The sequence below is a fragment of the Stereum hirsutum genome, assembly GCF_000264905.1.
Source record: "Stereum hirsutum FP-91666 SS1 unplaced genomic scaffold STEHIscaffold_2, whole genome shotgun sequence".
Lineage (NCBI taxonomy): Eukaryota > Fungi > Basidiomycota > Agaricomycetes > Russulales > Stereaceae > Stereum > Stereum hirsutum.
Window position 1 is genome coordinate 2,239,029 of NW_006763132.1, and position 25,637 is coordinate 2,264,665.

The following is a 25,637-nucleotide window of genomic DNA, read 5'->3' on the forward strand; positions in this document are numbered from 1 at the left end:
ATAGGGCACAGAAAGTCTGCGTGGACGTCAACTCTCTGATCTGCTTCAAGTGTGTGCGGCAGTATGTGACGACAGCAGTATTGTGTGATAAACAGTACCGCTACAGTATTCGACAGAATCTACTGACCGATAGTAAGTGATGGATGCTATGTAAGCTCGCTGGTATTGAGAGTAACCAAGAAGAACGTGAGGAAACGACTCATGAACGTGAACGCGCAAATTATGTGAGTACAAAGGAGGTATGGAGGGCATATATGGACATCACAGACCACGAAGCACCGAAAGCAGTCGAAGGCATGAGCATACGTGACGAATTGACAGCACGGAATTAGAAGGAACGAAGGTTATATAAAACGAGCGTAAGCACCAGCCCATGGTCCATTACCGATGAAATCGAACGAAGCGAGACATAATCTTCCATGGCTCGGGTTCATACACAGCGCACCTCCAGAAAGGAAACCGAACGGGGACACAATCCAACTCAACGCACCCCTCAGGCTGCCTCACTTGTTCCGCTCGCGATCTCAAATCCTGATAGACGGTCTCCTCCGTACAGCCCACGCTCAACACCCGGCTTCGTCCTCGATCCACATCCTTTAAACGCTGTCCAACCCTAGCGGTACCCAAAACCCAGTCGGATATGAACTTGAGAAGGGGTTCCAGTGGATAGAAGAAAGGAATGCGGCCAACGCAAAGTTGTTCGAGGTGGGGGTGATGGCGAAGTAGGGCGTCATAGATCTGCTGGTCTGGTGATATGGCGTGAATGTAAAGACGCTTAAGCGAAGGAATGGCGGATATCCAGCGCGAAATGTCTGTATTCGTGATCTCACACGCGTACAGAGAGAGCGTATGTAGCGATCGAGGTCGAGAAGCCTGAAGAAACTCCAAAATCTTGTATCCAAGAAACCTCTTGTAGGCCTCCTCCAATATAGGGTCGGCTGGACGAAGACTCTTGCAGCCCCTGGTCCAATGCAGAGAAAGCGTCTCGAGGGCGGGCAATTCCAGGTACACGAGGATCCAGGAGGATCCGAAGTGGCGCCATATGCCCGGTAACTGTTCTGCATCGTCTCGAATGGTGAGATGCTTCAGGTTATGGAGTTTCGTACGAGTGCGGGGAGGCGAAGTGCTGAGCCAAGAACTAACATCGAGCGTGACGACTTCGACGTGAAGATTCAGCGTCTCGAGCATGTGGCATCCCTTCACGGCATCGAGGATGGTGGTGATGGAGGATACCATGTGACCGTGAATGTCCAGACAGGACAACGTCGCGTATGACGAGATGAGAAGTGGGTCGTACATCGGGACGAAGCTGAGGGATAAGCGGTGGAGTACGGTGGGATCTTGAGGCTGCCACAGCTCCCAGCGGCTCTGGTAAACGGGGATATTGTGTTTGTAGGCGGGGAAGAGGTCGAATCGGAGATCTTGGATGCTATGCATCACCGACGGGTTTACAGCGATGATATTCTCGAATAAACGCACAAGGTGCGGTTTAACATTCAGGACGAGCGAGCGTATTGACCGACCGCTGGAAACTAGGTCCCTGAACATCGACAGTAAAGCGTTATCCGGAAAACGACCTTCTAACCGGAAATCATCGACGACGACGTGCAGGGGCCGATCACCAGACAGCTGCAACCATGCTCTGAGACCAATGGAAGCATCTCGTCGAGTTGGAGCTATACGGATATTTGTCCATGCCCGAGAGTAGCTGAAGATGGCTGTGCGAAAGTAGTGACAGACGTGTGATAGAATAAGGGGCGACATCCACACTGCTGAAGTCGGGGGTGGTAGATCATCACGGTCGTCGACGGGGCTGAACCCGCTGTGCACGTAGAATTCGAAGATATTGTGCATTACTTCGAGGGGGATGGTATGGATGGGTGATGGGGTGGATGATGTAGACTCGAAAGTCGAAGTGGATGGTGCGGGTGAATACGTGGGATCCTGAGCAGGAGGAGAAGGCGCGCGTGAAGAGGCTGAATAGTGGGATGTCTGCCGTCGCACAAGGCTTTCAAGCTCGCTGAGATCGACAGAGTCTGGTTCTGCAGTTTCCTTCACAGCGAGCTCGTCAGATGGAAGGTTCTCATCTGCTTCAAGTTCGTGAACATCAAGTTCATCGGATTGGTCCATGGTGGAACTGGTGGGCAGCCCAAGCTCCTTCGACTTGGTGGGATACCAGGAAGACGAATCCAGAGCGCCAACTACATATCCACAGAGGTTAGTGACCTTTATAGGGCGCCACAACAAAGGAAGCACCGTATGACTCGGTCGTGTAGTAAGTGGGTACCTGTGCAACGGTCTGCGGATCCGTGGCCCGGGTCCTGCCGAAGCGTTCACGCCACTTGAGGAGTTTGAAGTACGAACATACAGAAAATGCACAGAAAACGTAGCGATCGATAATGGCGAGGAGCTCACTTCAAAAACACAAGAGATGATGGAAAGGGGAGTATGGTATGGATATATCGTAGATCAACATCACGAATGGAAAGGTTGTTCGTTCATGTGCTGTGGCGCGAAATTCGCCGCGTTGAATAGACACAAGCATGCGCCCCGGTCGATGTCAGAATCTCGGTACCTTCGTGACACAGAAGTCGGACGGCGGTAATCATATGCGGCGAGTAGTAACCCCCGCGTCTTCTTGAGTAACTCTGGCTTCCATCGAACATGTATCACGAAGCTATGATTTGAGATTAATGTCGTGGACGAATGCGGTAATGAAAATGAATATGTATGCGTGAGTTGATATCCGAAGATGCAGATGCAGAAGCCCAAAACCCGGATGAATCCCAAAAGCGACACCCTTCTAACCACGAACGGCGAATTAACCCACTTCATAAGTAATAACGGTCACCTGTGATACATAAGAGAAGTCAGCATCAACACACATCGCTTCCGCCAACTCTCAAACGGAGAACTGACCGATTTGTCCCATCCCCGGCTCGATCGCAAACACTCTCCTCCCACCCTGTCCATCTATCCCTTCCGCGTCCCAATTTCTTCCACCAGTTCTCCCACTCCGCTGACTGTGACTATCCGAGCCCATACCCTCCAACCAAGCTTCTCTCAAGCCATCATCCACGGCTCCCGTCACGATGATGATATCTGGGAAGGCCGTCCGCAAGGAAGATATACCACCGGCACGAGAGACGAGGAAGGTCACGAAGATGATATGCCAGGCTGGGACGCCGTGATCGAGGAGGACGCGAATAGCCATGAAGGCGGCGGCACCGGTGCCAATCTGTCATGACCATCAATGCATCAGCGACCGATGAATAACCGAAGAGAAAGTAGTGAGAAACGAACTTGCGCATCGAGCAAACAGACCCATGTGTTCACTGCTTGGTGGCGCTCTCGGATGCAAGCAGGGAGCATGATGTGGAGAAGCAATGGTTCTCCTGTCTTCGAGTCTGATTGGACGAGGAGAGAGCCTATGGGCACATCGTTGACCACCCTTCTCAGACCGTTTTCCAATGGCCCACCACTTTTTTCACCTTCATCGTCAGCATCTCGGCTGAGGGACGTCAAACAGGGATGTGACTTACGCTCGAAGGATTGTTACCCCGCATAGCGACTACATACGCCAGTAAGTCTAGGTGCAGGGGAAAATAACGGTGTATGGTACGAACCTCGACATCGAGCTCCTTGCCCTTCGCTTCAACGCCGACCGGCGTGATGACCGACTTCGATTTGAATGTTAACTGTTCCATCGCTTTCTCTACCAACAATGTCGACAACCTATCGCAGAAGAATATGAAATCTTCCTTCTTCGTGGTCGCATCTCGCAGAATGGTGTAGATGCCCTACAAACGCGACAAAGCGTCGAACATCAGTAAAACGGTCGGGCATTCAGAGGCAGTGCTCTAACGAGCCTGAGGCAATGCGGTACTTACCCTCAGCTGATGGGTCTGCTCTAGAACGATCAACCCAAGATCCTCGTCTGATAATTGTTTTCGTGGACCTCGCGAGATAGATGGTTGGAGTTTCGCGGCCATCTTCTTGCGGAAATGATGCGTACGTTCCTTCAATTGGCGGCGAATGTGCGTGGCGATGAGCTCAATGGCCACGGAGTTGTCTTGTCCTGGGACTATCTATTAGGTAAAAGAGGAAATGTTAGGTTTGGAGGGAACGGAAAAAGAGGCGAGCAAGATGATGCGTACAATATCGGCGTGAGAAGAGGACGGTTGGACGAAATTGTCGAAGGAGGGCTTCACGTAGCGAAGATATCTAGGCGCAGGGAGTGAGCGTTCAGTATAGCGGATAGTAATCAGATACAGCAACAGGATGATCACTGTTCGAGGATGCCAGACACGTCTCGACCTCGCTCCTGAACATCACGGGTGATTCGGCGAGCAAGCATAAGGTCCGAGTCGGCTTGGACAAAAACCTAAGGGGCCTGCATCGATAACTTTGGCCACAAGACGCTGGTGGTGTGCATACCTTGAGATCATAAAGCTTGCGTAGTTCTGGATCATGAAGCGCCATGATGCCCTCCGCTAAGATAGATTATGAGTGGCACTGCTGACGGGCCACAGCGAATATAGACAAGAGTAGCTATACCGATGATGATGGTAGCCCCATAGAGATACTGAGTTTCCTCCAGACGTTGGTGTTTCTCAAAAGAATAGATAGGTATGTTCGTTTGCTGGAGGTTCTTGAGATCCGAGAGACACTGCGTGCACGATGTTTAGATATTGTTATACACAGAACGCAGACGAAACGTACAGCAGCAAAAAGTTCCATATCTAAAGCATCTGGATGATCAAAATCGAACCGGGACGAGAATGCACGCTTGAGCTCTTCGGGAGTCTTCTTCTTATAGAAACTATCCTAAATGATGGACGCCCAGCAGAAGCAAAAGGCGCACACGACCACACATTACTCCTCGAATATTGCAGCGTGGCGATAAGGGATGGTCTACCTGGGACATTATGACGACAGTAGGGATAGATCCAAGAGACCGAACGATCTGACGCGCGACATGGGTCTGGAAAGGAAGATGAATGCTCGTCGAAGACTACGCGAGGCAATCCATCAGACCTTGCCGCTGGCCGAGCCCCCTGTAGGACGAATGAGTACGAAGCAATACAAGGAATAACAGTTCGCGGTATTGACAGAACAAAGAGTGAACGTACCAGCAATACCAATCACAAAAGCCTGACAAATAGGCAAACCGTCCTCGCCGTACCTGCCATTGCATCCCAATCCGTTCCATCTTTTCTCCCGTGACGGCGATTACAAAAAGAAAATTGCTCACCATGGCGGGCGTCCGTGACTTTTCAGCACAGTGTTCTTCAGAGTCTTCGTAGAGAGAAGAGGGTCTGGACGAGGACTTGGGATTGGCGTAGCTTCTGGTGAGACGCTTGCACTTTGAGTACCAGGATTAGGACTCGAAACTGCTGTCGTAGAAAGGGAAGACATGATGCACACAACCAACAGAAGTAGAGCAAGGAAATCAACTAAAGCCTAAAGCCAACGAAAAACGTGTCTGGAAGAAAACGAGGGTAAAATCGAGCGGGTGAAGGAGATAGAGACCCCTCTAGATTTGCGTCGAAGTCATGGTTTAACGAGCTCGCCTTTTATGGTAATCAATGTTCCGCGTTTCTCGTGGCGGCGAAAAGCGTCCGACATCTTGTTCTCTCGCCTCCATGAGGTGGCCCATACACCGAGTCTTAGTACTCTCTTAGCCTTGCTACTATAATAATGTCTGGCTCGCCTTCGTCTGGTATCTTGGAGAGACCGAATCTCGTGTCTCTTGTGCTGCAGTCCAAGAAGGCTCTACAGCGCGGTGAAGCGCTCTGTCATCGTGCAATCACCCTCGAGAATGCATCGGCTCAGACCGCGCTAGACGTGTTGGCCCTGAATGCGAAGGTCAAGTGGATTAGCGATGCTGTATTGGAGCAACTGAAGGTGCGTGGATTCTGTGTATCAGGACGCGTCAGGGGTCATGACTGGACGCGTTGCTAGCTTGCTGCCAGTGTGGCGAAGAGCATAGAGGAGAAACGGTCTAGGTTCGAGAAGCAAACGCAGGTTTGTATACCTCCCACCTTCATCTCATACTCTATTTCTGACCGATATCGCCCATGTGCAGACTTGGGATGCACTTCGCACGGATCGTACCAATATCCTCGATGGTGTTCTTGACTCTCTCGGCGCCCAACCTGTCCCGCCAGACTTTCACGAAACTTCGTCCGACTCCTCCTTATTCGGCAGCCCACATTCAGACTCAGACGAAGGACATGAAAACGAAAACACATCGCCACACAATAGTCCCTCGCTCACCATCCGACATCCTATCATGAACGGCAGCAACGGACGAATAGGCCTAGACAAGGGTAAAGGAGCCGTGCATGGAAATGGGAAAGTCAAGGACAGGAAAGACAGAAGCCGGTGGAAGAATCTGAGGGATTTTGTGGACGAGAGGGCTATTAATGAGGCTTTGGAGACCATGGAGACTGAGAGAGCCTTGTTGGATGTTGGTCATGTCTCCATATCTCCAAATTATTCATTCGATCTTGACTTGGTATTGTTGTTCATAGGATGTGTTTGAGACGACAGCTGATTACCCGGTCACGCTTCATGACTCACTCAACGCCATTCGTGACGGTCTCCCGCCCCCACAAACCATAAACATCGAGGAAGTACTGAACTATCAAGGTCGTGTATCGAGTTCTATGGCTGGACAGCTCGAGAGCTTGACGGATCACTTGAGCTCAATAGAACATGCTGTGGAGGAGGATATCACCGAAGACGACTTTCTAGGTGGTTCTATACGTTCCTTATAAAGATTCATGATGCTGATTCGCTGCACGTGCGGATAGATATGACTAGAGATGTGGAAGAGCTGCCTGTCATACTGTCAGAGCTCGAAGAGTCTATGGGTCACATTGAAAGTAGCCAGTGTGTTGAGACTCCCGTATCATGACCTCATACTGCGGCATTGACCTTCATTATAATACTTCTACTAGTGAACAACTTGTGGCCGCGAAAGCTCTAGCTCAGCAGCACCTCGACACGCACCACATCACACTTGATGATCTCGAGGAATTAAGTGATATCATGTCCGAGATGCTACGGAAGCAGCAAGAGATCGAGGTACATCCCTGTCCTTTTTTGTCCCCGCCCTCTTCACTAGCCATTCAACCCTGTCGCTGAATTACTAGCCTGTGTACATAGGAAGACTGTACCGAGCGTCTCAATATGCTTCATCATCACCTTGTCGTGATAGACGACTTGGTAAACACCTACACATTATACCAAATGTCATTCAACAAAGTTCTAGTCGAAGTTGCAAGGCGAAGAGAATACAAGGAGGCCGCGGAGGATATCGTGAGCGGAATGATGGCGCAGCTGCAAGCTATGACTGATGGTAGGTTTTCGTTCCATGCGTGTATTGGCGATGGTGCTCCTTTGTTCTCCTGCCTACATCCGGCTGCACATCCTTCTCTTTTATGAAGCGTAAGAGCTGACGGGTGCTTCCATGTTATACAGAGGAGCGTCGAGTTCGTGAAGATTTCAACGCGCAATATGGTGCTCACATCCCTGAGGACATAGCCCTCTACCTCCATAACCCGCCCACAAAATGGGAAGTTGTTCCCTCTGGTGGTGAGGAAACAGAGGTATTGCCGGAGGTTGATCATGATCTGATAGTGCAGGTTCGTTCTATATTTCCCTGTGCTCTTCGAACATACATGTAACGTGTTCCGTCAATACAGGCATCCGAGGCGATTACACGCGAGGAGGGGCATCTTCACGGCAGCCAGAGCTTATGAGGCTTGATTCTTGGAGACCCTGATATGACGGCTTGCATTTGGTACGACCTAGCCTCCAAGTTCTGCTTGACTATGTGCTCACCGAGATGTCAGTTATCTGTACTGTATATTTGCTATCTTTTAGCTATGATCCGTGAAGCTTGAGGTTTGAACATCAAATTATGTAGCGCTTTACGAAGGCTACTCCGAGCTCAGTTGGCTTGCTGCGACTGCACACATCTCGTCGGTACTTTATGGTTCCCGATTCACTTACTCAGCAATATCTGGTGGTCCACGTCCCGACCCACACTGGTCCGATCTCGATGGGCAAATGCCTTTTCAAGCCAGTTCTGCCATGCGTCGAGCCTATTTTGGTGTCAACGATACGGCCAGTAGGCGCCCATGGGTGAACTTGAGGATAGCGTGGAAATTGATGTTGCGCCCTCGAATGGACAGTCACCCATCCTCCTCACAGTGAGCAGTTCTGCGATCAAATGGGAACTATATAAACTGCTCGACATCGGTCGACTGATCTCTCACTACAGTCCACCCAGCATACCCTGCTATACAGTGGAACGATTCCAGCGATTCATTACTTTCACCAACCATGTCTGCTGTCCCTTCAACTCAAACTGCCCTTCTCCTCTCCGCCCCCGGCACCCCCTTCACCGTCTCAACCCGTGCCGTACCTGTTCCTGGCGCAGGCCAAGTCCTCATCAAAGTCCACGCCGCTGCACTGAATCCAATTGACGCTATGATGCAAAAGGCTGGGCACTTGTTCACGGAGTGGCCCGCTGTGGCGGGGAATGATGGGGCTGGAGAAGTGGTGGCGCTTGGAGAGGGGGTGCATGAAGTGCAAGTCGGAGACCGTGTGTGAGTGATCTTGACCGAGAAGGAGGGTACATAAGACAGGATTGTTGCTGACTGGGTAAACATCGTTTAGCTTATTTCAGTGTTGGTTCACCGTGGATAGGGGAACGTTCCAGCAGTATGCCATCGCAGACGCCGCTCGGGCTATCAAGGTATGCAAACCCAGTCGCTTCTACGTCAGACACTGTAACGCGGTCGTCGACCTCTCTCTCTCACCGTCTGTCTCATTTGATCAACATCGTGTCTTCTTGGTTGCTACCGTCACAGTTCCCCAAAACCATCACCTACGACGAAGCCGCTACTATCCCGCTCTGTTTCTTTACGGCTGCCCTCGGTTATTACGGCACGTACGATGTCGCAGTCGACACTATGCAATTTCGGGGTATAGGGCTTGATATACCAGTCGGGGAAGGAGCTGGTAAGTATAAGGATGAACCCATTTTGATACCGGGTGGCGCAAGTTCGGTAGGACAGTTTGGTATGTCGTCTTCATTCCCTAAGGAATTATTTAATGATATCAAGGTCAAAATGCACACGTTCTCATACCTTTGGTTTCATAGCGATCCAGTTGGCGAAACTATCCGGCTTCAACCCCATCATAACTACCTGCTCTAAATCCAACGAGTCGTACTGTCTCTCTGCCGGTGCCACACACGTCATAGACTACAAGACCGTCCCTTACACCTCCCTTGCCTCCCACATAACCTCCAATATCACCAGCAAACCATTCAAAGTCATCTACGACGCTGTTTCCACCGAAGACTCTCAGGCTGCGTCTTGGTCCATCCTCTCGGACACCGAGGGATTGGGGAGCAAAGCTGGGACAGGAGGGAAGCTGGTGATCACTTTGCCACCTGCGAAGAGCATCGCAAGTGAACTGGACGAGAAACAGTTTGCAAAGAATGGGTCAAAGAGCGCGAGTTGGGCGTATGGGAATGGGAATGGGCAACCGACCCAGGCGGATGCTAATAAGCTTGCGAGGGCGTTGGAGGGATGGTTGATTGAGGGAAAGATTAAGGTGTGTGTCTTTCCCTGTCTCTTGGCTTTCTTCATGGAAGCCTCTTCGGTGTTCCGGAATCCATTCGCACTTGCCCATTCACCTCTTGATACTGATAAATTTTCTATCTCTACATGACTTTTTTCTCTCAACGTCTAGCCGAACAAGGTCGAGCTCCTACCAGGCGGTCTGTCCGCCGTGGACAGCAATGTGGGTAGATTTCACAGCGGCGGCACTAGTGGAGCGAAGCTTGTTGTCAGACCTTTCGAGACGATTGCACCGGCTTGAACAACTAGTAGATGGAAATTGAGCCAGGCAGATGAAGGGTCCTCGCGCTTGTTATGAACTGTTAGTACTTAGTGTGGACTTTCCCCGCGCTCGCATCATTCTTTATGGTGTATACAATGCTCAAATCAAATATAATCATGTCTAAGCTTCTAATTTATGGTCACAACTCGGACATCTATCTTGCAGTGAGTTTGAGCACGAAGGAGTTGTGGCCCGCACCCGCCCGCACGCCACACCGTTGATCACATCAATGCTTAGTCAGTGACACTCGTTCCCTTGGAGTCTATCTGACTGTCAACGCCTTTTACTTCCACTCTTGTACTCACCCGAGACTTACATGGAAGCTTGCAGTTTGAACATCATGTTCGCGTTCCAAAAAGGCTCAGTTGGCTTGCTGCGACTGCACACATCTCGTCGACACTTTACGGCTCCCGATTTACTCAACAATTATCTAGTGGTACATGTCCCGACCCACACTGGTCCGACACATCCTCCTCACAATGAGCAGTTCTAGGATCAAATAGGAACTATATAAACTGCTCGACATCGATCGACTGATCTCTCACTACAGTTCACCCAGCATACCCTGCCATACAGTGGAACGATTCCAGCGATTCGTTACTTTCACCAATCATGTCTGCTGTCCCTTCAACTCAAACTGCCCTTCTCCTCTCCGCCCCCGGCACCCCCTTCACCGTCTCAACCCGTGCCGTACCTGTTCCTGGCGCAGGCCAAGTCCTCATCAAAGTCCACGCCGCTGCACTGAATCCAATTGATGCTGTGATGCAAAAGGTTGGGCACTTGTTGACGGGGTGGCCTGCTGTGGCGGGGCATGATGGGGCTGGAGAAGTGGTGGCACTTGGAGAGGGGGTGCATGAAGTGCAGGTCGGAGACCGTGTGTGAGTAACCGAGGATGAGGGTAAGATGGGCCTGTTGCTGACTGGTTAAACCTCTTCGATGTCTAGTCTTTTTCAGTGCTGGTTCACCGTGGACAGGGGAACGTTCCAGCAGTATGCTATCGCAGACGCCGTTCGCGCTATCAAGGTATGCATGCTTCTTGCACTTTACACTCTTGTACGACAACCATAAGCCTTGACGTAGAAGCGATCCAGGGTAGGGAAGCAAACTGCTCGCCTAGAAGCGAGTATGGCCCCACGCCATAGTGGAGTAACTTCCCTACCCCAGTCGACTCTACGTGACCCTGTACCGTGAAGTGGTCGTCGACCCTTTATCTATTCTCTATCTATCTCACTGTTCTGTCTCATTGATCACATCGTCTCTTCTTGGTTGCTACCGTCACAGTTCCCTAAAACTATCACCTACGACGAAGCCGCTACTATCCCGACCTGTTTCTTTACGGCTGCCCTCGGTTATTACGGCACGTATGATGTCGCAGTCGACACTATGCAATTTCGGGGTATAGGGCTTGATATACCAGTCGGGGAAGGAGCTGGTAAGTATAAGGATGAACCCATTTTGATCTCGGGTGGCGCAAGTTCGGTAGGACAGTGCGGTATGTAGTCCTCATTCCCTAAGGTTGAGATGCCAACGTTCTCACACTCTTGGTCTCATAGCGATCCAGTTGGCGAAACTCTCTGGCTTCAACCCCATCATAACCACTTGCTCTAAATCCAATGAGCCGTACTGTCTTTCTGCCGGTGCCACGCACGTCATAGACTACAAGACCGTTCCTTACACCTCCTTAGCCTCTCACATAACCTCCAACATCACCACCAAGCCATTCAAAGTCATCTACGACGCTGTATCCACCGATGACTCTCAGGCTGCGTCTTGGTCCATCCTCTCGGACGTCGAGGGATTGGGGAGCAAAGCTGGGACGGGAGGGAAGCTGGTGATCACTTTGCCACCTGCGAAGAGCATCGCAAGTGAGCTGGACGAGAAACAGTTTGCGAAGACCGGATCAAAGAGCGCGAGTTGGGCGTATGGGAATGGGAATGGGCAACCGACCCAAGCGGATGCTAATAAGCTTGCGAGGGCGTTGGAGGGGTGGTTGATTGAAGGAAAGATCAAGGTGTGTCTCCTTTCCCGAACCATAGATCGTCAACATCTCCTGTTTCGCTTTCAACTTTACCCTATATTTTTCTCCCTATCCCAAGGTCTTTGATACTGATGACTTCTCTATTTCTGCACGACTTTTCCTCCTCAATGTGTAGCCGAACAAGGTCGAGCTCCTCCCAGGCGGCCTGTCCGCTGTAGAGGGCAATGTGGGCAGATTCCACAGCGGCGGCACTAGTGGAGCGAAGCTTGTTGTCAGGCCTTTCGAGACGATTGCACCGGCTTGACCAATCAGTAGGTGGAAGTTGAGCCAGATGAAGGCTCGTCGCGCATTATGAACTGTTAGTAGTATGCACTTTCCTCGCGCTCGCAGAGCGCATCATTGATTATGGTGAATACGATACTTAGGTCAAATTTAATCACGTTTGGCTTCTCAGTTATGGCCACAACTTGAACATTTCCCTTGGAGTAAGTTTGAGCACGAAGGAGCTGTGGCCCACGCCTGCACGCCACACCGCCGATGGTTCCGGGCATCAATGCTTAGTCAGCGACACTCGTTCAACCCCGACTGCCCTCCACTTCCAACCACGTACCCAACACGTACCTGCTTACCCTACAGTCCATGGAGGGATTCATGATCACCATCCTGCAGCTCTTTTTATCTCCTCCACTGTCACTGGATTGTGCGAGTCAATAGACCATTATAAGTAGTTGGAAAAGCCCGCTTCACCCTTGGTCTATCTCGTTTCGAATCGACATGACAGCATAACATCTTCTGGTGTATATCTTCAGTTATAATGGAATCAGCATCCTCTGAATGAGGCCAATCACTGCTATTTATGTATTGTTCCGGACCCCTGCGACAGATCAAGCTTGGATGCGTTCATAATCTGGGCGTCCCGATCCTCCGCTAACCTCCGTCCGTCCGTCTGCTTTAGTAGCCGTCTGACACCCGATCGGAGTCCTAGTTCGAGTCTTGACGCTTCGGTTGGAACTTGGAACTTGGAACTGCAGAGTCGTTCACGCCCGCCCGCTTTCTCTAGTCTACCATTGCGCTTTCTGCTGTCTTCATCCCTTACTCTCGTCCCCAGGCTAGTCCTATCTGTTTTTCGTATTCTCGTTGCACTTTTGTTTGTGAATTCAGGCCGGCCCCTTCTTTCGTTTCACCTGGGCTCCCTGGAAAAACGATCAACCCGTTGACACGATACGAACATTGTCTTCCTCGCTCATATTCCCACTCAAAATGCCCTTCCCAACGCTCTCTCTTGTAACTGCTACGCTGGTCGTAGGCTCCATCCTGTCTCCCCTTTGCCAAAATTCTGCCTACGCAGCCCTCTATGCCACGAAACCATTCAGTGCGACGAACTATACCGCTGGGCAGACGGAGTTGGTTACTTGGATGGAAGACGGGAATCAACCCAGTTTAGCCGGCATGGGAACGTTCAAGATCGATTTATGGATGGGAGGCGGAGCGGGAGAGGTATGTGTATTTGCGTTATGGGCACCTATCTCCTGGGAGACTTGTTTGTGGTGTGCTCATGTACTGGCGGGTTGGAATAGAACTACGTGACAACAGTGGCACAGAATGTCAACGCACAGGCCATGCAACAAAACATCGTAATCAACCCGTCGGTCGGTTCTGACAGCTCCTACTAGTCAGTGCCTTCACAGTCTTCCCCTCTTATGTCTGCTAACCGTCAGAACCTCAGCTACCTCCGGCTCATGTTTGACAACCCCCCGTCTATAACCTACACTTCCATGTTCACCATAACCGGCATGTCAGGTTCGGCTCCCGCCCCCACCACGGTTAGTGGTACATCCTCGGGCGTATCCGCCGCCGCCAGCGCACCATACGGCTTCGTCCACGCCGGCTCGTCTACGTCAAGCATGAACGCCACCGCCACTTCCACTTCGAACTCCTCGATGTCAGCACTGAACGCAACTGCGTCACAACCCCCATACCTCATCGCTACGACGGTCTCTGCATCACCAATTACCCGATCCTCACCAGCAGCCCCTATGGTGACAGGGACGAAGCCACCTGTGCAGGAGGAGAAGGATAAGAACGGTCTTGCGAATAGCACATCCACCGCGATGAGTGGTGCACAGAGGAAGACGAACGCAGCGGGAAGTGCGGGTATGCAGAGGCCTTCGATGGGCGGCTACGGATGGGAGAGGATGAAGTTCCAGATGGTATTCATTCTATGGCCGGCGTTGATGGGCATCACGATGGCACTATGAGATGGTCTGGCTGTTGCTTTTGCGTGTGGACACGACACAGTGGAGTTCGCACAGGACTCCGGGTTCAGAGCTTGGACTTTTGTGGCTTGACGCATGGACGCTGATGTGGCAAAGACCCTGGACCGTTGTATTTCTCGATAAAATCTTGTTGTATTATCCACTTGTTCTGTTATCACATGCTAACGAGACTCTTTTCATGCTGTACACGATCTTTTTGCGTGGTCTTGACACCAGACAGTTTTGCTCCGAGTCTGATACGCAGGTAAATTCAAAGCGTTGAGACGTGAGCAATCATATCGCTCGGATGGGGCCCTGGGGACTCGCTCGTAACAGGTCGTCGTTGGTGTACATATTACAACGGTATCGTAAGGCATAATACGAAGAGATGTATGTATTGAAATGGGACGGCGGCATAATAGGGCGACGCTTTTGCGATAGAAGACGCGAGAAAGTGGGCACGATACCGTGAGGGCGACTGGTGTGCTCGTGCAAGATGTAGCAGAAATATTCCACAAAATGATCCAGAAAGGAGAGGCAGTGCAGACCAGAAAGCGAGGGATAGCAGAAAGAATGGATGTACAAGAACTCAACATGAATACCACCAGGTACGAAAATCACCGATGAAGATCACCTCCCATGTCTATATCGCATGGAGACCATGAAAAATAATTAGAAGTGATCTCCTTTTACGACGCCGTCCGGAGCATCCGTCTCCACGTCTACTTGCACCTTCACTGAGCCGTAGTAGTGATCGTCTGCAGTCGTGTCGCTGCGAGAGAAATCGCTGAGAGGTATCGATGATGTGCCTCTTGCTGAAGGGCGGGGACGAGGGGAAACCACGGATGACCCTCCTGTGGTGGAGTTGGTGATTACATTGCGGGAAGGTGCGCGGAGATTGAGAACCAGACGGCAACATAGCACCTGTCCCAAGACCAAAGCTAGGAAAGAGTTGATGTTTTGAATGTTCGCATTGCTGTAGAAATGAGCCCTTTTGCATCAGATTGAGCACAAATTAACGAAAGAAAGAACCAAACCTTTGGAACATGAAAGCTGCGTTCAGGACGTTGACAGCGCTCACAGCCTGAAGTAGTGCAGGTTAGTTCACGGTCCGGTCCAGGTTGGAAGGAAAGAAGGAAACGCACGAGGAAGTAGAACAAACCCTCACGAATGAAAACAATCAAAAGAGGAGAGCGAATCATGGACAAGGACTTCATAGCCTGCAATCACGAAGACGAGAAGTTAATCATCGGCCTAAACGACACAAAAGAATGTCGGCTCACCTTGTATATGGTCATGACGGTACATATCAAATCAAACACCACAGGTGCCAGCCAGAAGCCCATCACGACATGCTTACATCGGATGGAACGTCAGACGATCGCCGAATTGGGCCAGAAGGCTGCAGTCACACACCTTCCCAGGAGCATCACTCGCAGTACAAGGTCCATCGAAGACAAGCTCGGTCTGGTGTACGCCAGCGATAGAGACGTAAAGCAGGTATGCTGTCTCACCGACCAGTCCGGTAATGAGGAAGATGGCGACCACATTCGACTTAGCCATGAAGGCCCACGTACGCACGGCCAGAATGGCCTCTAAGTGGGGCAAGCCGTTAACGCGGTCTCTCCAAATGACTGTGGTGAGAACGAACCTGATCCCAGTTGAGTCCACATACACGACGCCGCAATGATGTAATGTCTTTGGTATGGAGAAGTCAATCTCAAATAAAGGGAAGCACGGTTACTGATGTCAACTTACAAAGGCTTGCATTGTTCAGCTGTAAAGTTAGCGTTGAAGAGCCACAGATTGACGGCAAAACAGGCAAGACCATAGTACCGTGTCCATAGGTACAGGAACTTGACCAGCGTCCACTTTCGTTTCCATATGCGTTCCCATTCCACTGATGGCCGATCAACAATTGGTGTAGTGAACAGTGCAAGGTACACGCACTCTTAAGGCACGCCAGCCATTCCCAAACAGCAATAGCAACCTACTGGCCATGTTCAGTGAGAGCCGAGCATTGAAGATGAGCAGAAACGGACCATGCACTGACAGCAGAAAGATTATAAGTATGGGGACGCCATCATAATATACAGTTTATTCGTACATACCGAGGTGTAGACTTGGAGAACGTGAAGCAGTCCCAGAGCTGTAGCAATGGTCGCTGCCAACGTCTCATCCCCACCGCTGACCGACTCAGCGGCGATTTGATTGACCACTACCATTCCAGACATCTTGGGGAGGAGTCGGGTGACTTACGATGCGTGAAAAGAGAGATCGTAGAGTGAGGGGCAGATGTCGCAACAGGCGGGGTGACGCTAGTAATTATAAGGATGCCGTACGCAGTTCCAGGATCGGCGAGTCCCGCTCAGCGGTGATTTCGAGCCCTGGAAATACGGTTCTTCAAAAATTCTGCCCATCACTTCATAAGTTCGCATCTCGTATTTGAAATGTCGTCAGCGACCTGCCCCCGGCCTGGCTCAGAGCTTCTCTCTTTTTGCCACTCAAACTCGTCTAAGGCAAGCTTTGAAGCAACATTGACCTCAGTAATAGCCAGAAGGTAATCACAATAGACGCTCATAGACCAGAGGAGGCCGTCTAGAATACATCAACAGCTCAACCATAGCCAAGTTAGGATGCTGAAGAGAAGAATTCATGGTGATTAGATTGAGCTGTTGAAGAGAAGAATTCATGGTACACAGAGTGCGCCTGAGCGGCGACCATGCATGTGTTCTTCTAACAGAAAAGCTCCTGTCCAACATAAGTACTCCTATCCACAGTGCAGCCGAGCCTGGGCTCGAAGCTCCATGAAGCGTGTGCTCAAAATTATCGAAGGGTCTGAGGTCTTCGGAGACACGGCATGAACATCTTACCCTTTCGCGAGCGCCCATAAGCTACAAGACGGCCTCCGTCATCGATATAAAGCGGCTGGGATCGTTCATCTTAGCATGGGGCTCGGTCGGGCTTCGCAGGCAATATCGTGGTGCGCATGCGCTTTGATGCATTGATGCCCCAGCAACCCACCCAGGAGAGCATAGCAACGATTTCTGCGCCTGCGCATTTGCCCAACGGAGGATTTTGCAAGTATGTTTCGCAATGAGGAAAGTGACCAGAATAAAGACAATTTGTATTCCGTCTCGGTACATAGGAGGGAAGGAAGGAAGGAAGTTTCTGCAAGGGAAGAAATCACCGTGGCGATTGGGGTAGGGAACAACATCGTCGACATGCAACTGTTCACCGGGGAGTCACCATCATTCGATAGCCAGCAGAGACCAGACTGATCATGAACATAGTGTGGACGCACCTGGAATGGAGTTGGATAGAACAACACAGCACGGTATACATATGTATATACATGGTGGGGTTCCATGAGTTGTGTTGGGAGACCTTCAGGTTGTCCCTCGTTAACTCGGGCTGTCCATGCAAACTTGAGAAGATGACGGCTTTCTACGGCAACTCGTCGGATCAGGTCAGATTCGGACATAATCTAATCTTGTTCATCTACACAATCTAATCTAATATAATTTTCCTCGTCAGGCTTGTGATTCTTTCGGAAAACAGCTCGTCAGCGCCAATCGCGATGCTTCCGTCTCGGAACAGAAAGAAAACAATAGACGCCCACACACTCTGAATCGTACAGTAGCCTTACAAGCGTGTTTTCTATCTTCTCGACCTCAGATACACGGTTTATGGCCTCCAAGATTGTAGGCGAGGCAGCTCGGATATTGGGTGATGTGGACAGTGATGGCATATGGGGTCCTGTCACAGCGACGTTGGATTGGTGTGAGGTACGTCCAGTACTAGGCCCATACTTTGAAGAAAACATTGTGAGCTGAACACTCGGACGAATGATTCAGGCTAATTATCAATTCTCGCATTATATTGCCGAGATGGCAAACTCCCTTTCCAATCTCATCACTGTGTGGTTTGCCGTCAAAGGTGCGAGACAAACGAGCCGGTACGATCTTCCTCGACGGTATCAGTTTTACTGGGCGGTAGGATTCCCTCTCTCTTCATCAGCTTCCCGTGGTCTCACTTTATCCGTGGGCTGCCCGTTATGTTACTTTCCTGGATATAGGGTCTTCTCCTAGTAGGCCTCGGGTCATTTGCCTTTCACGCCACCCTACTCTATGGTCCCCAACTGGCAGACGAACTCCCCATGATCTATGTCGCCTCATGGAGTTGTTTCCTTCTTTACGACACGCAGCCTGGATTTAATCTGCGCAATCGACGGAGTACGACTTTATTATTCGCCATGGCTGCATTCGATATCCTCTTCACCGCGAGCTAGTACGTGCTTCTACTTCAAATACACCCTATCCATGAGCTTTTGAATTATTCTTTGATGGCTCATTGGGTACGACGGTCATGATGGTGTGGTTTTGACAGTTTCGTATACAGAAACCCTATATACCATCAGTTCATCTTCGCATGCACGATCCTCACCACGGCTGGACGCGTCACCTATCTTGTCCACAGCTCTTCAGAGCAGACGACCAAGATTCCCGCCCACACCAAACAGACTGTCTTGAAGATGTTCTGGACTGGTGAGTTCTCGGCTCTCCTTCCTCGGCTTCTGTTGCAAACGAAGTCCATCTGAATGGTCACAGGCGCGGCAATGTTCTCGCTTGCATTCATCATCTGGAACCTCGACAATGTGTTTTGCGGGACCTTGACACAATGGAAACGCAAGGTCGGATGGCCATTTGCTTTTTTACTTGAAGGTCAGTCGCGTGTACTCTCTGGGTGCTTTGTCTGAAGACTCAAGGTGTTACTCTGTGTGTGCAGGCCATTCTTGGTGGCACGCTCTAACCGTCTGTACACCTCTTTACTCCTAATTCATCGCGGATATTGACCCATGAAGGCAGGCTTCTGGAGTGTACCTCATGATGGAAGGTGTCATATGTATGTGTCATTCGTTTCGTTTTCGTTCATCTTCCCTCCAACGCAGTGGCCAGGATCTGACCGTGACGCACCTCCAAACCAGATATGACGCTATTAGTCAAGGACAATCATCAGAAGTACGGACTGGAGTATACACGGGTGGGTTGGCCTTACGTTGTACGCATTCCTTCCGGAAGCGTGGATGGAAAACCTCAAAAGAGGTAATGCCCTATTTTCGGCTCGATATACTTAGAACCTATACGGTTGGTGTGGCTTCTTGAGGAGACCTGCGAAGGCAATGGTAACACACGTACCGTGCCCATGGCAGATGAGTTGTAATCGAAGTGACTGAGATAATGTACGGGTTATATCGCTTTCCGCCCTCCAGTACATACTGTGTCTGTGCCCACGATAAGTAATTGACCCCGTGGGCGGCGTGAATGGTCCAGCCCCGTACTGTATACGAAGTCAAATCTTAGATCTTTTGTCCTCCGGGTCGTACTTATCAGATCGTGGAGTTTACCAAAACTGAACGCCGCTACGATAAGCCGGCTCTTCCCGAAATGAGCTCATTATTCACGTTGTGTGGCGCGAGAGAACTGTGGCCCTCTCTTCTCTCCAGTCCAACGCTGTCCGAGTGCTCTAGGTGTTGTATTTGAGGTACAGTATTTGGTGCGTTTATATCCATGTCGATGATGCGGCTGTGTCTTATCGGCCCACTTTTATGACTCAGACCTGGGACCTTGGACAACACAGCCTGGTAGTACTGCCTCTTCGAAACCCAATCGCTTTGAGCTTTAACCATCTGATTGTCAATAAATCTGGGCGCTGCACAGCCGCAAGTCGTTATCCTGGACATCTATAAAGAGCAGGAGTAAGAGGTAGGGGAGGGCTACCATTCGGTCCCTCGTCTCCATCATATTCCTCAGTCGACTGTAGACTGAATCGAATGGGCCATCACAGCAACAGCTCTTCCTCGTCCTCCTCGTCCTCGTCCGACTCTGACTCCGACCACGAGAAAAAGTGGTTCAAGAAAGATCGCAAGCATAAACACAAGCACGATCACACCCAAACGACGCACGCCGCCAGCTCCCACCTCAACCCCTCCTTCCCCGAAATGCGCATCCCTTCTCCATCGCACCACAGCCCCAACACCCAAGACACCTTCCAAATCCCCAGCATGCCCGAACCGACGCACATCCTCCCTCCCTCAGATAACATGAGCTCTCCCCCAGCCTACACCCCCACCTCCACCAGCACCCCTCCAAGCGGATACCGCATCCCGCTCTCCACGGGCACCGTCACATTATCCCACCACCCACAAGCCAAAGACAACGATCATTCCCAGCCGCAACACTTCCCCTACTCCCAAGCCGCCTACCCGCCCTTCTTCGACCTCGACGGCACCTCCCCCATCTACCTCGGTTCCGCCATCTTCACCTCCCCGCCCTCCGTACATCCATGCAAGATCGCCCCATCCCTCTCACCGACCGAGTGTCGCGTCGCGTATGGCGGGAGAGAATACGAGCACCAGGGACGGTACGATTTGTTGCCGTTTGTGCCGGAGATGATGGAGTGGGTGAGGACGGAGGGAGGGAGGGTGCCGAAGGGACGGAGGCCGGTGGAGGGGGGGTATGAGGAGCATGGGGGCGTTGGGAGGAAGTTGTATCATGCGGTTGCGAGGGTTGGGGGGGTTATGGTTCCGGGGAAGACGGGGGAGCATTTGGTGAGTTGTTTTCCTTTCGTTGGGTGTTTGGGAAGATTGTTTGTGCTGATGCTGTTTGGCAGGGAGGGTGCAATGTCGCGTTTAATGGAGGAGAACATGTTATTAGGGAGGGATACGATATCTTGTGCGTTCTTCTTCTTGCTAAGCTCGACTGTACGGTGGATCGAAGACTGACTGGACCATATATTATTCATGCAGATGCTGGAAGCACTGAATTTTCTACTCAAGCAGGTGATGGGCGAGCCCAAGAAGGGCCTGATATTGTAACACTACGTACCAGTCTACTCGCGACTAAATGTCCTCGATCGTTGTATATGTGTGTACTATTACGGACGAATCTATATATATGTCCATCTCGATAATCTTCCATCCGATACGTCGACAGCAAGACTGCGAGATCGTCTGCGATGCCTCGGATTCGCCCCATCAAATGGGTGTCAGACGAAAAAGAGATCAAGAAGAACACGAACGACATTCGTTGATTCCTGATCAAGAGTCTGTGGGTAGGTATTGACACGGTGCAAGAGTCTCGCAAGTCCGATACGAACAAATATCTGAGAAATCTCCCTGAACGTGAACGGAGACTGAACTAGGTAGTGGAGTACGAGTATTGATGGCGAATGTCCTTTGGTGGGATGAAACGGGTGGTATACAATGTAAGCAAGTAGGAAAGGACACAACGATCAAAAAAGACGCGAAATAGCGATCACAAACAACGAGTCAAAGCAGGTCGACTGATGTCCATAGGGATATGTACCGCACGCACGCATCCCACACAACTCCTTCTCTTCACACGCACGGGTACAGCGTACACGTTCTATCACGACATGCCCAACGCCCCCGCCATCCTCGCGAACAGCCCCATTCCACTCCCACTCCCCTCGACATCCCTCTTCCTCCTCGTCAACTCCACACTCGAATTCGTCAAACTCTGCGTCGGCAGCATATTCGGCTCTGTCGAAACGAGATAAAGCCTCGGCACCGGCGTCCCATCGAAACTCTGCAAATTCAACAACATCCCGTCCGTCGCATCCTGCACCGTATTCCAGCTCAAATACAGCTCCGTCGTGTTGAAGAAATCGATCACCGGGCTCACGGCGGCGCACGTATCCTGCACCTGCTGGTACCCGTCCCCGAACGGAATCATGGTGATGCTCCCGTTCGATTGGAGCGTGTACGTCCCGTGGGCGAAGTTCATGACGCCGGTGATGCAGTTCGGTTGGGCTGGGTTGCCTGTGAAGCGGTAGCGGGCGATTTCGTAGAAACCGTCTGAGGAGAAGGAGTACGACATCCCGGTCGTTTTGGGGAAGATGAAGGTTTGGTTGAGGGGGTTGGCGAACCCGGCGCCGGTTATGACGTTGCGCGAGCCGGAGGACCAGGTGCCGACGAGGGAGGAGGCATCTTGGGCGAGTGAGGAGGGTAGTGTGGATAGAGTGGAGAGGGCGAGGGCGAAGAGGTGGAAGAGGAACATGTTTGGTCTTTGGCCGTTAGATGATGATGTTGTGAGTTCAATTGATGTTTGGTGGGTGCTGTGAGCAATGCGAATGCGACTCGTTTCAATGAGGTGGCGCTCCGAAGAAGAAAAAAACAGCCAGAGCCGTTCCAAATCCGAACTCACAAGTTCCAAGCTCCAAGAAACCTTCGAGCCTTCAACTACGTCTGCTCAAATCCTGATAGCCCCAGAGTGTCGCCTTTCTATGCAGTGAGTAACCAAAGGAAGGATGCTCAAATGGGGACAACGACGGGCCTCGGTGATGGTGAGAGAGACAGCGAGAGGGAGTGTGGGGGTGAGAGCATGACCTCCATCAGAAACGCCGCCTGCTCCGGAAGGGGCGTCAGTTCCGTACGTAAAGCTCCCTACGAGAGCATGAATAGACACGGCGTCTCGAGCTCAAAAGTCATATGCTTGTCGGCGTCGCACATGTGCATGAGCTCAGACTTGCGAGTCAAGGCCGAACAAATAGGCTTTATCAGTGAGCTTTTCGCTTATAGACCGAGGTGAATGGGCGACAATGTTTTCAGCGAGCCGAAGATGTAGTTTGCCGCGACTTGGATTAATTTTGCGCGGATCAAGCACATCTTGGGAAGAGATGAGGATCGAATCCAAGAGCTGTGGTCGTTGGACTCCGAGATTCCGAGACGTGGGAATAGAGCATGCAGAGTGTCAAGACCATCAAGAGGTGAAACGGCAAGGACAGAGCTCAGGAAGTTACAGCGCGATGGTGGTGGCAGTGATGGTAGAGAGAAAGAAAGAGAGTGGTCTGCTGCGGGCCCGGACGTCTACTCCAGTTTTATTGGTGACCACTGACAAGGAATGGGGAAAATATTATGTAGCGTGATGTGTACTTCAAAGTGCGCAGTGTGGGGAAGGGGCTTCTCGTTCGTTATCTCTGACGGAGGTGGCAACTCTGGCACCACAGCGTCGCCGGGGACCATAATGCATTGCGCCTGAGGCAAAATGGAGAGACCGGGAAGGCCAATCGAGGGCAGTATACATACATGTTTGTAGGTTAGAATATAAAAAGAGAGAGATCTTGAGCGGGACGGATACAACATCAGAATGGTGTGCAGGATACAGCAAAAGGGGAGCGATAGCTTGGATATGATTGTATCAAAGCGATAAGAGCGGTCGTCGACCAGCATCATGAATAGTTACCCTCCCAACTTGCCTGACCTCTCTCCGTGCCACAAGCAGAGCACGCCAAATGGCCGCTCTCATTTTCTCTACCCCACCAAAACAATACCGTAAGTCTTTCGAAGACGGATTCGAGTGGAGCGTAAAAACTCACAGTGTACAAATCAAACACGCCCACTTCGCGCTTTCCCCTCCAGGCGTCGAAATAAGTCGCGATGTATCTCGCGGTGCAACGCCGCTCTCCAGTCCAGGTCCAGGTCGCTTGGTATTACCACCCAACGTCCTCCCTTCGCTCTGTTCCTTCGTCATACCCAGCGCCTCTTTCTTTCGATACTCCACCTCGTCCTGCACGATATTCCCTAATACCATCCCTCTTCCCTTCGCAGCACCCTTGCCGTTGCCTTTGACGTCCGAACCCGTGCCAACGGCGCCGCCGTCCAGAGTTCTCTGCTTCAGCCCATCACCATCTTTCTTCGCGGTTGCTCCACTCGGAACATTCGTCTCCTTCTCCTTCCCTTTGGGCTGAGAGCCAGACGAAGACGAAGAAGCCCTAGGGATGATAAATTCGTCCCAGAAATCTTCTAGTTTGCCGTTGGTACCTTTGAGCTTCGCGTTGCCCGTAGGATCCGAATCGAGCATCGCACGTCGTCGGTCTGAGTCTGTCTCGGGGACGATCTCGAAATCCGATGAGTCGGAGTCGGAGTCTTGGCCATTCTCTGACTGGGTTTCGTCTTTCGGGGCCACCGACGGCGGAGAAGCTATGCGTTGACATATCATTGACAGAGAGAGAAAGAGGAGGGAGATCAGTCAATGTTAAGTTGGTAAGATACTTGTAGAACATAGGGATCGGGGAAGGAGCCAGAGTCACGGACGTACCTTTGCCTTGTAACGCAGCGATCCGCCGCTCAAACGCCAACGCCCTCTCCTCCCTCGCCTTCTTACTATCAAAACCCAACAACAATCAGTTCACAATTAATTCTCCCTCATTAACTTCGAGATCAGCCCACCTTCCCGCCCTCTTACCAAATCCCGTGCCCACTTGACTAGCAACCTCGCTCTTGCTCTCGCCACCGTCATTCAAGGCCACGCCATCGCCTCTGAATGCACCCTTCGCTGTCAACCGACCACCAGCTTTTCGTTTCTTAGCCGTTTGGGCGCCCGTATGGGTGGAAGGACCTGCTCTTGAGGTCTCCGTGCCCGCGATCCGCCGTCGCCGACGGTTGGAGGGTCGAGAACGGGTTTGGGCGCCACCGCACTGTTCAGGGTGTAGATGGGTGCGTCAGATGGTGGGAGAAGGGGAAAGCAGGGAGGGAGATAGAATAGGAGAGCGGAGGAGATGTACCATGTATTCGGGCAGGTCGCCTGCCTCGATTCCTGAGCCTGATACTGTGGCGGAGTCTGCGAGTCGGGTCCCGGATGACCAGTAGCCTGAAAGCATGACCAAGAGTAGGTCAAACTTTGGACATAAATTCACAGAGGGTTACGAGGAGAGAATTGTGGGAGGACTGGACGAACCATCACCGTAGTAGCCTCTTTCCTGTAAAGCCCTGACTTCTTGTCGGAGTTGAGCCCAGAGCTTTTGGAAGTCTGGACCGTGGTTCATGTGCTATGTGGTACAGAGCTCAGCATTGGAGCATGAAGGAGAATAGGAACATTTCTGTTACATTAATGTGGGCTAGCTGGGTGAATGAAAGGTCAGTTATGCTCGGGCCACATGTTTACACCACACGTGCTTGTTAGGATGCTGAGAGGGCTCACCTCATGACAAAGTGTACTCATCAAATAAGAAGTAGGAACACGGCCTCCATGAGGACCACGCAGAACCAGTTCTGTTGGCGATCGAATTGTGGTCGGTTTCTTGCGTGCTTGTATGATAGCGTGAACGTACCTACGGTCTCTCCAGCATTCCAATTTCTTCCCGAGAAAACAGCGTTGAATTCGTACTAATATTACGAAGATAAATTGAGAAACGCAAGAGTATATTTCACCACGAACACACCCACCTCCTCGAAGCTGTTCACGACGAACCCATGAGCCTTCATAACAGGCTTGACCTGCGCGGCCAACGCACGGAGCAGCTGTCGTGCATGTTCCTGCTGTTGGGGATCGTGAGGAGTCGGAAGAGCAGTGATGAAATTTATGTTCGGATTCGGGTTCGTCTCGTTCTCGTTGAGCCTGTTGTGGACCATCTGAAGCTGGGCTGCGCTGTGCTGAACGTTCTGGAGGACGGTAGGA

The 25,637-nt window shown here is 51.2% G+C and overlaps 11 protein-coding genes across 11 annotated transcripts; 6 read left to right on the forward strand and 5 right to left on the reverse strand.

The window, feature by feature from the left end:
* Positions 1 to 40: 40 nt before the first annotated feature.
* Positions 41 to 2,250, reverse strand: STEHIDRAFT_144614 (uncharacterized protein). The gene has a single exon (XM_007299960.1). It carries the CDS (start codon positions 2,128 to 2,130, stop codon positions 382 to 384), a length of 1,749 nt encoding a protein of 582 aa, XP_007300022.1. The 5' UTR covers positions 2,131 to 2,250; the 3' UTR covers positions 41 to 381.
* Positions 2,251 to 2,902: 652 nt separating this feature from the next.
* Positions 2,903 to 5,418, reverse strand: STEHIDRAFT_49317 (armadillo/beta-catenin/plakoglobin; the record flags this gene model as incomplete). The annotated part of the gene is made up of 15 exons (XM_007299274.1): positions 2,903 to 2,952; positions 3,004 to 3,238; positions 3,304 to 3,481; positions 3,543 to 3,571; positions 3,627 to 3,800; positions 3,891 to 4,088; positions 4,158 to 4,224; positions 4,290 to 4,384; positions 4,438 to 4,493; positions 4,558 to 4,669; positions 4,723 to 4,827; positions 4,919 to 4,984; positions 5,038 to 5,057; positions 5,133 to 5,185; positions 5,255 to 5,418. 15 exons carry the CDS (start codon positions 5,416 to 5,418, stop codon positions 2,903 to 2,905), a joined length of 1,602 nt encoding a protein of 533 aa, XP_007299336.1.
* A 282-nt stretch (positions 5,419 to 5,700) lies between these two features.
* STEHIDRAFT_50141 (uncharacterized protein) lies at positions 5,701 to 7,694 on the forward strand (the record flags this gene model as incomplete). Its single annotated transcript, XM_007299339.1, has 8 exons — positions 5,701 to 5,907; positions 5,965 to 6,027; positions 6,089 to 6,472; positions 6,537 to 6,762; positions 6,819 to 6,897; positions 6,966 to 7,092; positions 7,174 to 7,366; positions 7,489 to 7,694. The coding sequence occupies 8 exons, from the start codon at positions 5,701 to 5,703 to the stop codon at positions 7,692 to 7,694; spliced, it is 1,485 nt and encodes a 494-aa protein (XP_007299401.1).
* Positions 7,695 to 8,218: 524 nt separating this feature from the next.
* Positions 8,219 to 10,054, forward strand: STEHIDRAFT_118362 (GroES-like protein). The gene is made up of 5 exons (XM_007299961.1): positions 8,219 to 8,621; positions 8,692 to 8,770; positions 8,886 to 9,096; positions 9,179 to 9,636; positions 9,775 to 10,054. Exons 1-5 carry the CDS (start codon positions 8,356 to 8,358, stop codon positions 9,901 to 9,903), a joined length of 1,143 nt encoding a protein of 380 aa, XP_007300023.1. The 5' UTR covers positions 8,219 to 8,355; the 3' UTR covers positions 9,904 to 10,054.
* A 238-nt stretch (positions 10,055 to 10,292) lies between these two features.
* STEHIDRAFT_118363 (GroES-like protein) lies at positions 10,293 to 12,262 on the forward strand. The gene is made up of 5 exons (XM_007299962.1): positions 10,293 to 10,802; positions 10,869 to 10,947; positions 11,206 to 11,416; positions 11,478 to 11,935; positions 12,078 to 12,262. Exons 1-5 carry the CDS (start codon positions 10,537 to 10,539, stop codon positions 12,204 to 12,206), a joined length of 1,143 nt encoding a protein of 380 aa, XP_007300024.1. The 5' UTR covers positions 10,293 to 10,536; the 3' UTR covers positions 12,207 to 12,262.
* A 900-nt stretch (positions 12,263 to 13,162) lies between these two features.
* STEHIDRAFT_152913 (uncharacterized protein) lies at positions 13,163 to 14,160 on the forward strand (the record flags this gene model as incomplete). The annotated part of the gene is made up of 3 exons (XM_007299963.1): positions 13,163 to 13,399; positions 13,480 to 13,574; positions 13,629 to 14,160. 3 exons carry the CDS (start codon positions 13,163 to 13,165, stop codon positions 14,158 to 14,160), a joined length of 864 nt encoding a protein of 287 aa, XP_007300025.1.
* Positions 14,161 to 14,469: 309 nt separating this feature from the next.
* On the reverse strand, positions 14,470 to 16,438 carry STEHIDRAFT_165612 (uncharacterized protein). The gene is made up of 10 exons (XM_007299964.1): positions 16,269 to 16,438; positions 16,200 to 16,205; positions 16,108 to 16,147; positions 15,916 to 16,057; positions 15,809 to 15,855; positions 15,574 to 15,752; positions 15,441 to 15,512; positions 15,303 to 15,377; positions 15,195 to 15,241; positions 14,470 to 15,133 (listed from the first exon to the last, which is right to left on the reverse strand). Exons 1-10 carry the CDS (start codon positions 16,389 to 16,391, stop codon positions 14,830 to 14,832), a joined length of 1,035 nt encoding a protein of 344 aa, XP_007300026.1. The 5' UTR covers positions 16,392 to 16,438; the 3' UTR covers positions 14,470 to 14,829.
* Positions 16,439 to 17,842: 1,404 nt separating this feature from the next.
* On the forward strand, positions 17,843 to 19,449 carry STEHIDRAFT_118366 (alkaline phytoceramidase). Its single transcript, XM_007299965.1, has 8 exons — positions 17,843 to 17,945; positions 18,015 to 18,152; positions 18,236 to 18,447; positions 18,547 to 18,704; positions 18,768 to 18,881; positions 18,946 to 18,971; positions 19,026 to 19,062; positions 19,145 to 19,449. The coding sequence occupies exons 1-8, from the start codon at positions 17,847 to 17,849 to the stop codon at positions 19,264 to 19,266; spliced, it is 906 nt and encodes a 301-aa protein (XP_007300027.1). The 5' UTR covers positions 17,843 to 17,846; the 3' UTR covers positions 19,267 to 19,449.
* A 209-nt stretch (positions 19,450 to 19,658) lies between these two features.
* STEHIDRAFT_73076 (uncharacterized protein) lies at positions 19,659 to 21,127 on the forward strand. Its single transcript, XM_007299395.1, has 5 exons — positions 19,659 to 19,713; positions 19,775 to 19,922; positions 20,005 to 20,767; positions 20,830 to 20,891; positions 20,966 to 21,127. Exons 3-5 carry the CDS (start codon positions 20,159 to 20,161, stop codon positions 20,979 to 20,981), a joined length of 687 nt encoding a protein of 228 aa, XP_007299457.1. The 5' UTR covers positions 19,659 to 19,713; positions 19,775 to 19,922; positions 20,005 to 20,158; the 3' UTR covers positions 20,982 to 21,127.
* A 106-nt stretch (positions 21,128 to 21,233) lies between these two features.
* On the reverse strand, positions 21,234 to 22,494 carry STEHIDRAFT_144622 (uncharacterized protein). The gene is made up of 2 exons (XM_007299966.1): positions 22,386 to 22,494; positions 21,234 to 22,296 (listed from the first exon to the last, which is right to left on the reverse strand). Exon 2 carries the CDS (start codon positions 22,236 to 22,238, stop codon positions 21,588 to 21,590), a length of 651 nt encoding a protein of 216 aa, XP_007300028.1. The 5' UTR covers positions 22,239 to 22,296; positions 22,386 to 22,494; the 3' UTR covers positions 21,234 to 21,587.
* Positions 22,495 to 23,409: 915 nt separating this feature from the next.
* On the reverse strand, positions 23,410 to 25,591 carry STEHIDRAFT_49496 (WLM-domain-containing protein; the record flags this gene model as incomplete). The annotated part of the gene is made up of 11 exons (XM_007299293.1): positions 23,410 to 23,491; positions 23,557 to 23,579; positions 23,637 to 24,122; positions 24,271 to 24,343; positions 24,410 to 24,657; positions 24,745 to 24,830; positions 24,918 to 25,008; positions 25,067 to 25,081; positions 25,161 to 25,231; positions 25,291 to 25,345; positions 25,406 to 25,591. The coding sequence occupies 11 exons, from the start codon at positions 25,589 to 25,591 to the stop codon at positions 23,410 to 23,412; spliced, it is 1,416 nt and encodes a 471-aa protein (XP_007299355.1).
* Between the last annotated feature and the right edge of the window lie 46 nt (positions 25,592 to 25,637).